At 49.7% G+C, this 16,286-nt stretch overlaps 1 protein-coding gene across 7 annotated transcripts in view; it reads right to left on the bottom strand.

The window, feature by feature from the left end:
- Window positions 1-853: 853 nt before the first annotated feature.
- REEP1 (receptor accessory protein 1) overlaps window positions 854-16,286 on the bottom strand; it is a 136,136-nt gene continuing 120,703 nt past the window's right edge. For 3 of the 7 annotated variants that reach the window (XM_052648654.1, XM_052648656.1, XM_052648659.1), the window contains 5 exons: window positions 13,740-13,775; window positions 6,351-6,502; window positions 5,547-5,650; window positions 3,760-3,827; window positions 854-2,876 (listed from right to left, as the gene is read on the bottom strand). In XM_052648654.1, coding sequence (XP_052504614.1) covers window positions 2,779-2,876; window positions 3,760-3,827; window positions 5,547-5,650; window positions 6,351-6,502; window positions 13,740-13,775 — 458 coding nt within the window. In that variant the 3' untranslated portion in view covers window positions 854-2,778. Of the gene's footprint in view, window positions 3,828-5,546; window positions 5,651-6,350; window positions 6,503-13,739; window positions 13,776-16,286 lie in introns of all 7 variants that reach the window. The other 4 variants (XM_052648655.1, XM_052648658.1, XM_052648657.1 and 1 more) reach the window with 4 other exon arrangements.

Here is a 16,286-nt window from a genome sequence, read left to right as displayed (position 1 = left end):
AGCGTGTTTCATTGTGCTGTTTCTGAGTTCCTAAGTCTTTGTGACTGCCCAGTGAAGCGTACATGTACCCGTTTCTGTCTTTAAGGCGAGGGCTGTAGTTGCATTGAGGGCCCCCACATCACCCGGTGCATCTCCGTGTGCAACGCCCTCTTCTGACCTGCACACGTTCTCCCGCATTTGCAGATAAGAAAGAAAGCAGGTTCCAGGAAGGAACGCAGCAGGCCAAAGGTCTGTCTGCACAATTGCAAGTGCCTTCCAGCCGAACTGCTCTGCGTTCACAGCTACCTAGTTTCCACTGGTGACCTTTAAAAATGTAAACAAACCTGCCAGATGAATGTTTTATGTGATCAACTGGTTTTCAAAAGCACTGATAGCATTTAATATTTTCTCTCTGCAACAATTCTGTGCAGTAGGCACAGCCCAGACACCAGGCCCGTTAGTGACTGCACACTCAGCTTCTAATCCGTGCTCATGAATACATTTTTAAGATATTTGTTTATTTTATTTGTTCCTGTGGTGAGCCATCATGGCTGCACACAGGCTTTCTCTGGTTGCGGCGAGCGTTCTCTGGTTTCAGTACACAGGCTGCCCAGTGCGGTGCTTTTTCTTGTTGGAGAGCATGGGCTCTAGGTGCGTGGGCTCCAGAGCTCGGGCTCAGTAGTTGCGGTGCCCAAGCGTAGCTGCTCCATGGCATGTGGGATCTTCCTGGACCAGGGATCAAACCGGTGTCCCTTGCATTGCAAGGCAGACTCTTTAACCACTGGATCACCAAGGAAGCCCAAATACATTTTTTTTAAATGGATTTTCTCTTTCTTCATAAGCCCAACATTTACAAAGATGACTTTTAAAAGAAACATGTTAAGACTTTATTCAAGATATAGATCAGGCATTATAACAAAACAGAACTTCAACCTTTGGAATACTGTAATTTTACATCCCTTTGATGCACAGTCCAGTATACTATTTGATGATGGATCGTCCTCTAGGATTACAGAGAGAAACTAAGGGGGAGTGTGCACAGTCACCATCCAGAACGCCGGTCCTCTGGTGCCTGCCGTTCACGAATGAAGCACATCCTTTACCATTTCCAGTGCTGTGCAAGATGAACAACTAGGAAGGTACTCAATGGCGGTCGTGGTTGACAAGCACTGTTATCACAGACACACGGACAGTTTACTACGGAGAACACACAATTCAGAGGCCAGCAAAGTGAGCAAGCTATTCACACAAAGCCAGGAGGGATTATGCCTAACTCTCCAGTTTGTAAGTACAACACCCTCTCTCGTCTCCTCAGAAACAGAACAGGTGCTCAAAAGCAAAGAAAAAGTTGCTACGTGAAAGGTACAGACTTTCCATTAGCATTTTGTAAACAGCCCGTGTCTGTAAATCAGTAAATTCAAAACATTCAGCTTTATCGTCTCGACAGAACTCCACACCACTATGTGTACACTTGGAGGCATTCACATTTTTACGTCAGTCCACACAAATATACAGCTTGTTGGATAAGTAAACACGTTTTGCCAGAAATATGACAGCTGCTCTCAGTTGTACAGTGAGTGTTTTTAAGAAAGAAACCAATTCCCTAAGCAACACCTGAAGGAAAAATAGTTACGTTAAGACAGCAGTTTGGGTACCTTTCTATTTTTTTAAATCTTAAATGAGAAGTAATACAGCTTGTCTGAGAGTAGAGTGCTTCAAAGTTATTTTTGGCATCGTTGAGTGCAAACTTGAGAGCCCATACTTGTTAAAACTCTCCACAGTAAAATGGTGAAAATATAGCTTGTTCACAATAGGATTTTAATCTCTGCTGCTAAAGGCATTTATTATTTTGGCCAGGAAGAAAAAAGTTGCTAAAAAGCTGCTTAATAAGCTTTTTTTTTGCATTTGTTTCTGATAATTCTGGGTATTCCCGATAACAGGTAAATACATTTTAAAGCATATATTTTTCCTCTGTCTGAAACTACTTTGTGAGCTTGAAGAAAACAGGTTTTCTAACAGGATTTAGCTATTGGTGGGTATGGGGCACAAACATTAAACAGACAGCCTCTGTTTGCCCTCCTGAACCCCACATTTGCTTTTAGGTTTATTTTCCTAAATCCTTTTGTAAATTACCAAGTCACCTTCAGAGGCATTATGAGGAAAAGGGATTTACATTTGCAATCTGGTAACAACTTCAAGTAAAACCCTTTCCGATGTGGCTAAGATCCAGCCGATGTGTCCTCAGCAAAGACTGACGTAGGTGTGTGTAGCTCAGTCATGCCACTGTCTCTAACTGGGCCTGTTTATAGCTGACTGACAGTAGGCTCTATGTGGTACGTGACACTAATTCTCGTGTTCAGGGCCTACCTGTGAACAAACACGATCCAAGTATAAGTAACTGGGTTGTGACCCCTGCATGCATCACACTGAAAGGAAACATCAATTCTAAGCACAAGTAGACGAGTCCTACATTTAGGCTTGGCGCTTCCAGTGGGGAGCACCCGCCGCTGACCGAGATGCTATTTCAACCAGATTCTTCTTTTCAGATAAAATTCTCAGTCTAATTAGGGAGTCGCCTCAGACGGCGGTTTGTTCTCTTCCTGAAAGATGTGAGCCTGTATGAAATACAAGTGCCCATGAACATGCCACTTCTGTCTGGCTCACACTCCACACAACCCAGGAAGCAAACAGAGGGCACAAGCCACTGCTGCCCGTGGAGCTGAGCAGCAGGTCACATTCATGAAGACGCAACCTCTACAACCTTCTAGAACCCAGAGTTGGGATCATTACCCAGATGTCTCAGATGTACTTCACGGAGCATCTGTAACAAAGCATGGTTCTAGGGTTGGTTTCGTTTGGGTGGATTGGTTTGTTTTTGCCAGTCACAGCGCAGGGTACTATGAAGGAAAAATAAACACTCAGTGATTCGTCACAACAATCCCAAGAGTTTACATCCAAAGGTGAGCCAACCTGCCTAAGGCAATGAGAAGTCCTCACCCCGGAAGGACTCAGAAGCTCCTAATCCTGTGTCTATGGGGGAGACAAGCTTCCTGTGACTTTTCTCTTATTCTAGGCTGTTCCCCTGACCTCATTATACCCACCTCTGGTACTGAAATATCAAATCTCCATTCTAAACTTCTCTGGTATACTGACTGAAGAATACAGACCATCACCCTATAGGAAAAACGGATGTCCTTGAGGTGTGTTTGGAAGCTTCGTAAGCACATCTGAGACACCCTCCAGAATTAAAATAATCTTTTACGCTTCTGTTTTTGCAGTTTTCTTATACATCAGAACCTCTGGCAGCCTTTGCAAGTCCACGGTATCAAGCCAAAAGCCATAAATATGTACATCGTAGTCCAAAGTATTAGTATCAAGAACAAAAAAAAAGTTTTTAAAAAATTGCTTTGTTTGCATATATAGGACTAAAAACAAAGTATGCAACAAATAAGTTACAAATGCACATCTCAGCAGCTCGGTGGGGGGTTCTCTTGTTTCTACAAACACTGCTGTCTGTATGCCAGTCCAATGGTGGGAAATGACTAACCTCAGAAGGCCTAAGGTCACACCCCCCACACACTACCTTTCCCTTATCCTCTCCCCAACAAAATAAAGAAAAGGAAATGGGGGGCTCTTAGAGGGGAGAGAGGAAAGGGATGTCTGAGGCTGTGCACAGAGCACACCAGCTTGCGGGTTTCTATGTGATTAGTGAATAAATAGCTCTTTAAGGCAGAGAAGAAACATTCTGTGGATCCGGTGCTGTTGGCTCATCTCACTCACGTGGTTTCAGTGGCTGAGGATGAGGTACTTTTCTTCCTGAAGCGAGATCGAAGGATTCTAGGCGGTGCCTGGCAGAGAAAACAGAAACAGGACTGACCCCTCAGTTTGGTATAAACACGAACGCTTTTGAGGACAGTACCTGGATGGGTTTGTGTTGGGACTTCAGCTCTTCTGGTCAAAAGTCCATGTGTGTGAGCAAGCTGGTGGGGCTGGTGACCCCCTTGGGGTCTCCACCACAGCAATCAGAGTGGCCTCCTAAGCATCCCCATAGAGCTGAGCCAATGGAGGAGCCCAGTGCCGCCGTCTTCATGCTCTCCTAAGTCCCTGCACCTCCCAAGTGCACAGCTGCATGGAAGAATGACAACTTGTTTCTGCCTTGGGAGCAAAATGATCTTAACAAGTGACTCAGCAGAGAGAAAGGCCTCTCCATCACTTCCCTGGCTTTTGTTATTTCCTTTGGGAACTGGCCTTGCATTTCTTGGTGCATGCTTAAAATTTCCATCACTGAATTTCCAGTCCTCCTCCCAGATGTGAAATCCTTTCATGCAGAAGCAAACCACACAACACAGGAAACACTGGCTTTCTGCATGAAGAGTTCTACCTCATCTCCCCTACCAATGACTATCAAGGGACCCCCTCCTCCCATGGGACACAGATCACAGGGGCCACTACTGTCATGATTAAAGAAAAGTGAAATACTTTCTCCTGGCATAGTGCACTCAAGGGGTTCACCACTGGCCCCGACCTACCCTCAACTCCCATCTGTCCACTTCTCTGTACTCAGCTGCGTTTTCTACGCTATCCTTTCACATCTCCATCCCTTCTGACCAGAGGCCTTTCCTCCCTTCTCTGTCTGGTTATCTCTAGTCCTCTTAGGAACAAGCTCCAGAGTCACTCCTGAGCCCCACCCCAACAGCCCAGTCACAGCCAGGATCAACTCCTTGGTTCTCACACTGTTTAGCAGATGGCAGGCCATCAGAGACGGAGCCCACAAGGGAGCGTGCTGCTCTGCGCACTGTCTTCCTCGGCCACACTGTGCCTTCCTGGGGGCAGGAAATGCACCACCCTCTCCCAGCAAGGAGCTCCGTGCCCAGCGGGCGCATGGAAGGGAGGCGGGAGGGAAACAAGCACCAACAGAAGGCTCTGGCCTTCCATATACTGAGTCCTCCCACCACACTGATGACAGAAATGTTTACCAGCCACCTCTGGACAGAATGAGAGGAGAATCAGTGACCTGCCTCAGGCAGTTTAACCATAAGCAGTAAAGCAACATGGGCGCTTTTAAAAAACAAAACCAGGGACTTTCCTGGCAGTCCAGTGGGTAAGACTTCACCTTCCCATGCAGGGGGAACGGGTTTGATCCCTAGTCAGGGAGCTAAGATCCCACATGCCCTGTGGCTGAAAAACCAAAACATAAAACCATAAAACAGAAGCAATGTTGTAACAAATTGAACAAAGACTTTTAAAATGGTCCACATTAAAAGAAAAAAAGAGGCACAAACCCTCAAAACCTAGAATGGTTCTAGCATCTTGCATGCCCTCTGGGCTGTGTCCTTCTCCCCATCATGGGGCTGGCCGGGCTGTAAAGGACTCCTTGGACAGAGTCCAAACCCAGAATATCTTCTACCGAAACCTCTCAGTTCAAAAGGACCCCTGTGTGCCCCACTTTGGGAAGGAATCTGATGAACGCATGCGCTCTGCGGTGGGAACAGCTGTGACCTTGGTGGGAACAGGCCGCCAGGCCTCTCTGTGTTGGAGCAGGGCAGCTTGTCCACACACTGCCTCACCTGAGTCTCACAAGGGTCTCTGCACTGAGGGCAGGGGGGCTCCCAACTTGCCTCAGTTGGACTCTCAGGTTGCAGCGCTCAGCAGAAGGGGAAGGAGGGGAGACCTGATGAAACAGAGAGGAAGACTCTTGGGTCCCCCAATTTTGCAGGCCCTGCGTATGAGCCCAAGGCTGTGACCCTGCCTGAGGCTCTAGGCTTGGCCCTCCTGCCGCCAAAATTCCATCCACGTCTGCACTTGGCCAGAGTACATATATCAAGTGCATTGGTTTGCTCATTTGGCCGTGCCCCTTCAATAACATTTTATGAACATCTCCTGGGTTGGCCAACAAGTTCGTCTGGGTGTTTCCAAACCCGAACAAACTTTTTGGCTAACCCAGTATTTTGTATTGGCTACTGTGTTGTGACATGGAGATAAAGAGATGAACAAGCTCTCTTTATAAAGACATGTCATAAGACATTCTGATTTTTTCTCTCCCTCAAAACACTCATTTGGTTTGCTTCTCACTCACACATCATCTTCAGTTGGTAGCTGGGTGTTTTGTTTGTTTTGTTTAATCCCTAGACACGATCTCATTTCTTCTATTCCCAAATAAAAGTGGTAGGGTCTTTTTCAGCCCTTGGCAAGTAGCTAGATGCTACCTCGTGGCTTCTCCTGCCTGTTTGATGGAGGGAAGTCTCCCCTCCTCAGGCACTCAGGAGATGTTGGGTATCCCAAGAGATGCCACTCTCAGGAGCCCCAGATCTCCAGGGCAAAGTCCTCTGTGAAAATACACGCTCCACCCCACAGCCCCCGATACCGTGTACCTCCAGGGGGAACTCCGTCTTTCGAGGTGCTTTAAACTTGTACATGAAGTCCAGCAGGTCTTCCTCCTCCTCGTCAGAAAACGCCAGTGGGTTTTGGACCTGGTGGGGCCCCCAGGCCTTCACACCACCCTCATTCACATCGCCCTCAACCACTGAATGGCCATTTACAATCTACGCAGGGGAGACAAAGTACAGCAAGGTGGGATCAGTGCAGAAAGGAGTGAAGAAGGGCAGGCCAAGGTTAGGCACACAGCACGGCAAGCCAGGCCAGTTAGGAGAACTGGGCCCCGACAGCTTCCTGGAACGTTGCAGGGGAGCCAGGACCACTGCAACCATGAGGCGCTATGCACAGGAACAAGCAGAGGCTTCAGAATCTACTGACAAGCTATTGGGGGACGTGGGGGTCCAGGTGGGGGTACTTCTGTCTTAACAGATGGGTCACACCCTACAGCTTAGGGCTGTAAGGCCACACCAGAAGAACACCAGAGGGAAAGAACATCCTCTGGAAAGGATGGTGGCAGTGAGTTCCGGAGGGGAATAACACAGTTTTCTGCATGATACATACAAGCTGATGGTGCCTTAATTATACTTGCACATATAGCTCCGAGCTGTCGTTAAGAGAGAGGATGTAAAATGCCAGGAAGCCTTCAGAAAGAACCTTAAGCAATGTAGATTTTTCATTTCAAAGGTCAAGTGCTAGATAGAGAAGCAAAGGAGCCTGGAGGAAGGAGAACCTAGCCGCAGTCTTCCCCTCAAAAGCAGCAGCAAGATTCCTGTTTTGGTCTGCCATGACTAATCCACGTGGAAAACTCCAGAACTTATTTGTGTCACTGTTGTTGTTCACTCAGTCATGTCAGACTCTTTGTGACCCCATGGACTGCAGCACGCCAGGCTTTCCTGTCCTTCACCATCTCCCGGAGTTTGCTCAAACTCATGTCCATTGAGTCAGTGATGCCATCCAACCATCTCATCTTCTGTTACTCCCTTCTCCTCCCACCTTCAATCTTTCCCAGCATCGGGGTCTTTTCCAATGAACTGGCTCTTCAAATCAGGTGGCCAGAATATTGGAGCTTCAGCTTCACGTCACTGAGTATTTCTGCAACATCGAATGTGGAGCATATTCCATGTATGTCATCTGGCCACGTGATCCTATCTCAGTCGAGATATAAAATACTTCCTGTCCCAGCCTATCTGACACTCAGAGACTTATCTTTCTAGGCTTCATATATTGTTTTTACCTAGAACCACAGAAGGCAGAGCCGGGGGCCCTCTGATCACTTGATCTGACCACCCGAGGCCTGCAGACAGAAACCAGAGCTGTTCTGGGACACCCTGCTACTTCTCCTAAAAACATGTTCAGCCACCAAATGTATTCTCCCCATCAAAGAGGGTATGACAGCATCCAGTGTGGACTTCAAAAAACTAACAGTGGGAGCCTAGTCTTAGCCGCTTTCCCAGTCATTGCTGCTATACTCCCAATAAACAACAGGGGGCAGCATGAGAGCATAGTTGTCTTAACCATGAATTTCAAAGCTGAATTGTAGACTGGCAGCGACCAGCTGAGACAGGATAGAGCCTAGCCTGAGATTGTTAACTCTCCTTTGTATTTTATTGCTCCTGTGCATTCCCCAACCTGTTTCCTCTGGGTTTAGGCTCTCTCTGGTGCCTTCCCCTGCCCAAGTCAGCTGCCCCGCTAAGATGGATGAACGTGAAAACTGGTCAGTCTGGCCCTCCTTGGATGCTCTGGTCTTCCCCAGCCTGTCAACTCACCCAGAAGGTCTTGGAATGTGTAGCACATGGCTTGTACCTCGAGCCCGAGTTCTCCTGTCCATCAGTTTCTGCCTCAGCTTCAAAGAAAGTGTCCTGAGCTATGGCTGATCCTCCTTGGTCCCTCTGAGCAGCTGATCCAGGACTGTGCCCACAGTGGCCACCCATCCACTAAAAGAGGTGGAGTCCTGACATCATCTCAGAGGGCTTGACTCTTGTCCCAGACAGAACTCAACATCCATCACAAGGACATTCCTCTGAACACCTAACAGGAGAACAAAGAGGCAGGCCTGCCTAGGACCGAAAGACCAGGGCAAAAGCAACCTGCCCAGGTCTGCCCCAGCACAAAATCTCCCATCTTGAAAGCAGACTAGGGTTTGAATCTGTGCTTCTGCACACAACGTTCCCTCTAAATTCAGGGCCACAGCATTCCCTCTACATATCACTCTGGGGTTCAGAAGGCAGCCCAGAGTCACCAAAAGATCCTCAGGCATGGAACAGTTCAGCCTGCTCACCCATTCTGGACTCACTGGGACTGAGCAGTGAACTCACACACTGTCAGAATAACAACAACAACAAGTGCCATCTCAAGAATGAAGCAAAAATGCTTTGAGTTAGTTCTCCACTGCATCCTTGAGCAGGGACTAAATGGTAGAAAAGAAGGGCCACTAGGAGTGATGGATCAAGGGAAGTCCAGAGATCCAGGCAGGAATGGAAAACAAGGTTTCAACTCAGCAGAGGTGGGGAGTGGAGGAAGTCAGTGTGGGCAGCTCGGGGACCAGAAGTATCTTCTAATAGAAGACACAGAGAGAACCTCTTGAAAAGAGGAGAATCCTTCTGGTCACTGTGTTCGTGGAGAGTTTTTGCCAAGAATGTTGTTTGTAATATTCTGCTTGAGTCTTAGGACTTGGGAGATGAAACACTGTAGACAAGCTGAGCCTCTGAGCCTCCAGATGTCTACTGTGTTGTGACAGTGAATCTCTCACTTATTTTTGGCTGCGCTGGGTCTTTGCTGCACTCAGGCTGCACATGGCCTTTCTCTAGTTGCAGCGCACAGGCTTCCCATTTGGGTGGTTTCTCTCGTTGCAGAGCATGGGCTCTCGGGCAGGCGGGCTTCAATAGTTGCAACACATGGGCTCAGTAGTTGCGGCTTCCAGACTCTAGAGCGCAGACTCAGTAGTTGTGACATACAAGCTTACCTGTCCCGTGACATGTGGGATCTACCCAGACCAGGGATCGAACCTGTGTCCTCTGCATTAGCAGGCATATCCTTAACCACTGGACCACCAGGGAGGTTGGACAATGAACTGCTTAACTGCATTTCGCTCTTTGCGCTGGCTGCGAGGAAGCCCAGCATCTCAGACTGTCTATGACTTTGTGACAAGCACCTATATTTTTCTTCTCGTTCTGACTCCATCTTACCTGCCTCCTCCCTTCCCCTCCAAGCTTCATTTTTCTTATTTGGTTTGATCTATCATCTGTATTTCCACAAGCATACTTAAATCCTTTAGGGAACAGGGAGGAGTATCAGTGAAAAAATAAACCCCACAGAACATGGGCCTATCTTTATGGGCACCCAGATGAAAATAAGGGGCTGAGCAGAAATGCGGTGCCGGACCTCCTCAGCACTCCTCTTCCTGTACATCCAAACAGAATTTGTGATCCCACAGGTCCTCACCCAAAAGGATGCTACTCTCTACATCTTAATACTCTGCTGGCTCCTGAAGGCAACTTGCATGAGGGGAGCGTCTCATGCAAGGTCATGACCACAGCCGCCTGCAAGCCTCAGGGGGTGGCAGCCAAGCCCTCAAGCCCACAGAGCTGACCACAGTGGCCAGGGCTGGGCGGTCTCCAGGAAGAGACAGGGGTCAACCTTATTTCCCTCAGTGGGGGAGTGAGTGTGTGGCCTTGGCTTACTTTCTGAGTTAGCAAACGTGCGTAGAGCAGGCTGGGAAGCGGCTGCACCTCTTCTCTCTGTGGGGAGTGCAAGGAGGGAAAAACTCCCAGCCCTTCAAGGCTGAGCTGATCCATCTGCAGGAGCCCCAGGCCTCCCCACAGCCCTCCCCCAGGGCAGCAAACACCCCGGGTTAGTGAACACTTCCACACAGCACACATTAGTGGGAGCCATTAATCAAAGTCAGCAAACACATTTGAGGAGAGCACGCCCATCTGGACCACTTACATCCGAGTCCCCAACAGCCACCGAAGAGAAAGGAAAGAATATCCTGTTAAAGAAGGACCTTTGGGGATGAAACTCACACACAGGTGGGGGAGGTGTTCATGCACACGCACACATACACACACACTCACTCACTCACTGCCCATGCTCCAAACCTCTGACAGCTCCTGCTACTGAGGAAAGAAACTGCCCCAGGGCCCCACTCACAAAAAGATGCAGTTCTCTCTCTCTTTTAATAGGATAAAAAGGGATGATTCTGCTTTTTAAAATATGTCCCATCTACTTGATTTTAAAAGGTGGGGGGACCCACCTCTATGACTCATTTCGAGCAGTGACAGAATTCAGTCTTCAGTTCTATATAACATCAAGGTAGGCAGAGAGAAAAGTGGGGAGAAAGGGCGGTGGGGGTGGGAGACAGAAATAATAATAGAAGCACAGAAAAAGAGAGACAGATGTGCAGGAAACAACAGGAAATGGCTGACAGGCAGGCCAGAATGGAGCAGAAAGTTCTCTTGGGACATGAGAGGCATGGATGGAAATCATCTCATCATTTCAGGGGACCAGGAGGGCCCCTCTGGGCAGAGCATCTGTGATCCACAGCATCCGTGCCCCAGCCCCAGGTGTGAGACACACCTTCCCCTACACCATCTGCTGACGCTTCACAGCCAGCACCCTTCACGGGTCAAGATGGAAGGGTCCCCGGAGCCTCAAGTTTAATCCCTCACCCCATTTTACAGAGGAGGCGACTGAGGCCTGGAGAGTCGAGGAGCTTTCCCACCGTCACAGAGGGAAATGGTGCAGATGACTCACTAGCTGTTTCCTGACAAGGAGACCTCAGGGAGATGGGGTAGAACTCCAGGGCCTTGGATGTTCAGAAGGCTGAGAAAGGCAGGGCTGGGGCAGAGGCTCCCAGATCATGACTCTGAGCAGGTCCACCCCAGCCTGAGGCCTCCACTGAGCCCCACCTGCGGCCCCATCCCCAACAATCCCCATCCCCACAGCTCCGGGGAAGGCCAGGCTCTACTCAGTGCTCACCACCAGCTATAATTCTATTTTAACTTCTATTCTAACGTCCTAGAAAGGCAGGCTTTGATGATGAAATCACCAGGTGTCGTGGGGGTGGCGGGGGAGGAGGACTTCCCAGAGGGCAGCATGGAGCAGGCCCACCGGGCAAGAGCAGAGCAGAAGGCTTCTCTCTTCTCCCAGGTCCCAAGATGACAGGATCCCATAGGGAAAGGCTTTCTGAGTGGCTTAAGGTATTTACAAACTCCAAATTGTAGGGTGACTAGGTCGAAATGAACAAAGCTGCCTGAGGTCACTGGGATGGGTGTTTTCCACGAACTAGTGCGTCCAGCAGGCTTCCCAGGTGGCGCCAGTTGTAAAGAACCCGCCAGCCAATGCAGGAGACACAAGAGATGCGGGTTTGATCCCTGGGTTGGAAAGATCTCCTGGGAAAGGGCATGGCAACTCACTCCAGTATTCTTGACTGGGAAATGTAATGGACAGAGGAGCTGGTGGGCTATGGTCCGTAGGGTCACAAAAAGTTGGACACGACCGAAATGACTTAGCAGCAGCAGCGTCCAGCAGACCCGAGTATTATGTGCTACTAGTGCTGGACACAGCTGTGTGCAGCCCCTGGGTTTCTTTCATCCTTGTTGAGCCTATGTACACCCCTCTGTTCCGGCAGGACGATGGTCCCCACAGCCTCCTGCTCAGGAATCTTTAGACCATCCATTCTCATTAGGCTCATGGCCTCTGAAACCCCCAGGTCTTCTATAGACCTTTAAAAATCCAAGAGCTGAAATGTCTAAGGCAGGGGTCCCTAACCCCTGGGATCTAATACCTGATTATCTGAGGGGAAACTGATGTAATAATAATAGAAATAAAGTGCACAATAAATGTAACGTGCTTGAATCATCTTGAAAGCATCCACCCACAACCCCAGTCCATGGAAAAACTGTCTTCCATGAAACCAGTCCCTGGTGCCAGAAAGGTTGGGGACCACTGGTCTAAGAGACTCCCCTGGCAGTCCAGCGGTTAAGGCTCTGCATTTCCACCGCAGGGGGTCCGGGTTCAGTCCCCGGTCAGGGAACTAAAATCCCCCATGCCATGTGGTGTGGCAAAAAAAAAGAAGGGCAAAAGTCTTAAAACTGAAGAAATAAAGGGAAAAGAGGATCCTTCTTAGAACACAGCTCCCTGTCTTCCTGCTCGCCACTTCTGTGGGAGGCATGAACTGCGTCTTGGTGGCAACAGGGCTGGGGGCACAGGCAACCATGGCACTAGGCTTGTCTCCCTCCTCCCCCAGCCCCACACCAGCCAGCAGGCCAGGGCTGGCCCCTCTTGCCTTCTGAGCCAAAGGAAACTCCTTCAAGGGGTTGTAATGGGGACTTGGGTTAGTCCAGCACCATCTCTGGTCCCTCACATGTTAAGATCAAGGAAAGAGCAGGAGCAGGTCAGAAGAAAGCCACACAGCCCAGACACCACCCTCACCCAGGGAGGGTGGCAGCAGGGGCCCTGGCCAGGCCTGGGAGAGCCCGGGCCCATCTCCCTGAGGCCTTCTGGCCATCACAGTCAGCATCATCACCATCATCACTCTTCAAAAAGCCCTTTCACAGATATTGTCATAGCAGCGCAGTGAGGTGGGGAAGCGGGCTCTACCTCTATTGGAAGGAAACCCAGGCTTACGGTGGTTAGGTCATTTGCACACAGTTGTACAGCTGGCGAGTGGCAAAGCAGGACCAGGGCTCCCTTGGCTGCACAAGGACTGAAACCCCCAGAACTGCAGGGCTCATCACTTCCGGGGATCTGGGTAAATGCCTGCACTCCTATCACCAAGAGCACAGGGAACGATGACTCTGTGATGGTTTTAAAGTCTCTCCATATTCCTTGTTACTCCTCCCTCCAAGAGGTGGAGATGAATTCCCCTCCTCTTGAGGATAGGCTGGACTTAATGACTCACTTCCAACAAACAGAACAAGGCAGAAGTGATGGTTTTGTGCTTTCCAAGACAAGGTCCTAAAAAGCTTCCCACCTGGCCTCTCTCCTGTATCACTCACCCTGGGTGAAGCCAGCTACCATGTGGTAAGGATGCTCAAGCAGCCACCGGAGAGGCACGTGGAATGAGCTGAGGCCTCCAGCCAAGAGCCACAAGATAGCCGTGTTCAGTCAAGCCTTCAGCCAGCTGTGGCCCTGACTGACACCCAGACCATAACTCTTGAGAGTCCCTGAGCCAGAGACACCCAATTAAGCTGCTCCCAAATTCTAGCCTGAATTCGCTGTAAGATAATACATGCTTGCTATTTTAAGGAGTTAACATCCTCACCCCACCCCACCCCCTGACCCTGCAGCTGAAAGGGAGCCCCAAGGTCAGACACCAGCTCACAGTTAGAGCCTCCTCCCAAGGCAGGTCTCGCACGCTCCAGGGAGGCTGGCTGTGTACTCACCTTTCCGGGTTCTGCAGGTGGAGCAGCAGGTACACACTGTGGGGACGGGGCATCATCAGTGATACCCCTCACCTGGACAGGAAGCAGCCCCAGGCCAACAGGGAGGCCCCAGGGAGGTGTGGGCATCCCCATGTGTTCACTATGGGAGTCCCAGAAATGTGGGTCTCTGTAGAGACACCAAGGTGGGAGAGGGGATCACCCTAGATTCTGCTTCCTCACAGGTGCTAGAAAATGCCCTTGTATGGTGCGCAGAGGCCAGTCCTTGTGACCTGCAGCCCGAGGGGAGGGAGGGGATGAAGTCCAAGCTTCCTCTGAGAAATAACTCCAACTGCCCCTTCTCTCTCTCTCTCTCCCAGTTCAGCATGGCCTGCAGAAAACCTGCTCACACTGACCTCTGAATCCCCAAAGGGCTCTCTGTCTGCCATTTGGCCCCAGTGGCTAACTGGCTGCTGCCTTACACACTCCACTGGTCTTGGTGTATATCTGGGCCTTGTTATTGTGTGTATGTGTGTGTATGCATGCTCAGCCATGTCTGATTCTTTGTGACCCCATTGACTGTAGCCAGCCAGCTTCTTCTGTTTACGGGATTCTCCAGGCAAGGATACTGGGGCGGGTTGCCATTTCCTTCTCCAGGGGAACTTCCTAACCTAGGGATCAAACCCACATCTCCTGTATTGGCAGGGAGATTCTTTACCATTGAGCCACCTGGGAAGCCCTTGGTATACAGTAGGTGCTCACTAAATACAGGCTGTCTCCAAGTTCATGGAGGGCAAAGATCATCCTTTCAATTCCCTTTGTACCCTTCCCTCGGTTCAGTACCAGACCTGCAATAAATGATGTCTGACAAAATACCTCCCAGGCCATTTATTCTGCAAGGTGGGCCACAGAAATTGCATGGTGTTATTTCATACCAATGGGCATGTATATTTTACATAAATTATTACATAATCTCTTATTCCATTTTGTACTTTTTTCACTAGGCCTCATGGTTCCAACTCTACCTAAATGTGCATTGAAACTGTTCCTTCCAACAGCTGCACACAACTCCCTGGGGTGTGTAGCCACCGCGTCCTACCCAGCCTATCTCCAACAGTGGCCTCCGGTCCAGGACTGGCAAATTATTAATACCTCAACTGCTCTCCTCACAACCCCGAGATGGAGGCCAAATAGGGATTCTGGTGTCTCACCTTCAAAGGCAAAGTCTGAAGCAAACTGGGTTCCTTTCCTGGTCCAAGGACAAATCCTCTGATAGGAAGGTTGTGAGACTGAATATAGGCTCAGTGGGAACAAGAATGGTGACTGCTTGGTGACGTTGGCCTCGCTGCGTTGCCATCTCTGCCCAGGCCCAGGGTCACTCAGTCAGGACAGATGCCCAGACTCGGGGCCATTTCCCAGACCAAACCATTCCTGGTGTCCGAGGCCAGGGCCGGGAAGGGCACACCAGCTGGCCTCCTTTGGCGGACTTCCACCTAGGCACCCTGACCCTCCCCTCCAGGGTTATGACAACTCCAGAGCCTCTGACCTGGGTGCTTCTGCCCTTGACCCAGAACCTGGGCCATCTTTCACCTGTCTTTCTTTCTGAGCTGCCTTTTATTTTAGGCCCAGAACAGCTAGGGCAAAGGCAAGTCAACGGTCCCTGTCTTTCCTGCTAGGTCAGCACCCCACTTGCCGGCACTGAAACCGTGGGTGCCACGGCCAAGGGCGGGCGGGGAGGAGACTGCACTTTGTCGCAGCACAGCAGGCCCTGGTTCCCTGGGAACTCCACTCGCTCAGTCTGCAGGCCTGCAGCCAGAGTGCCCCCCGGCCCTCCGGGGCATCGCGGAGCACAGAGCGGGCAGGGCCAGGAAGACAAATCAGCCCAAGTCCGTTCCCATCAGGCGCTGGCCTGGGAAAGTGGGCAAAGCCCAGGGGATGCCCCCATCGCCTTCTCTTTTATAACTGCAGTACAGCTGACTCACAATATTTACTTTCAGGTGTACAGCAGAGTGATTCAATATTTTTTATAGATCATACTCCATATAAAGATGTTATAAGTAACATAGATAAGACTACCTTGGTGGTCTAGTGGATAAGACTCTGTGCGTCCCCTGCACGAGACACGGATGCGATCCTGGTCAGGGAACTAAGATCCCACATGCCACATAGGGTGACCAAAAAGGAAGAGAAAAATCTCACACAATCCTGGCTGTATTCCTGCCCTGTACACCACATCCTTGCCACCTGTTTTATATTCAGCAGTCTGTAGCTCTTAATTCTCCTCACCCATTTCACCCTCCCCCTACCTTCTCCTCTGGCTACCACCAGTCTGTTCTCAGTACCTATGAGTCTGTTTCTATTTCATTATATTAATTTATTTCATTTTTTAGATTCCATATATAAGTAAATATATATAGCGTTTGTCTTTCTCTGACTTATTTCAATAAGCATAATACCCTCCAGGTCCATCCCTGTTGCTGCAAATGGCAAAATTTCATTCCTTTTTATAACTGAGCAATATCCATCTCCTTTTAGATCCTACCAGACCTCTCTTTTTCCCAGTTTTGAAGC

Source organism: Budorcas taxicolor, chromosome 11 (assembly GCF_023091745.1).
Source record: "Budorcas taxicolor isolate Tak-1 chromosome 11, Takin1.1, whole genome shotgun sequence".
NCBI lineage: Eukaryota > Metazoa > Chordata > Mammalia > Artiodactyla > Bovidae > Budorcas > Budorcas taxicolor.
This window is presented reverse-complemented; position numbering and strand designations above follow the sequence as displayed.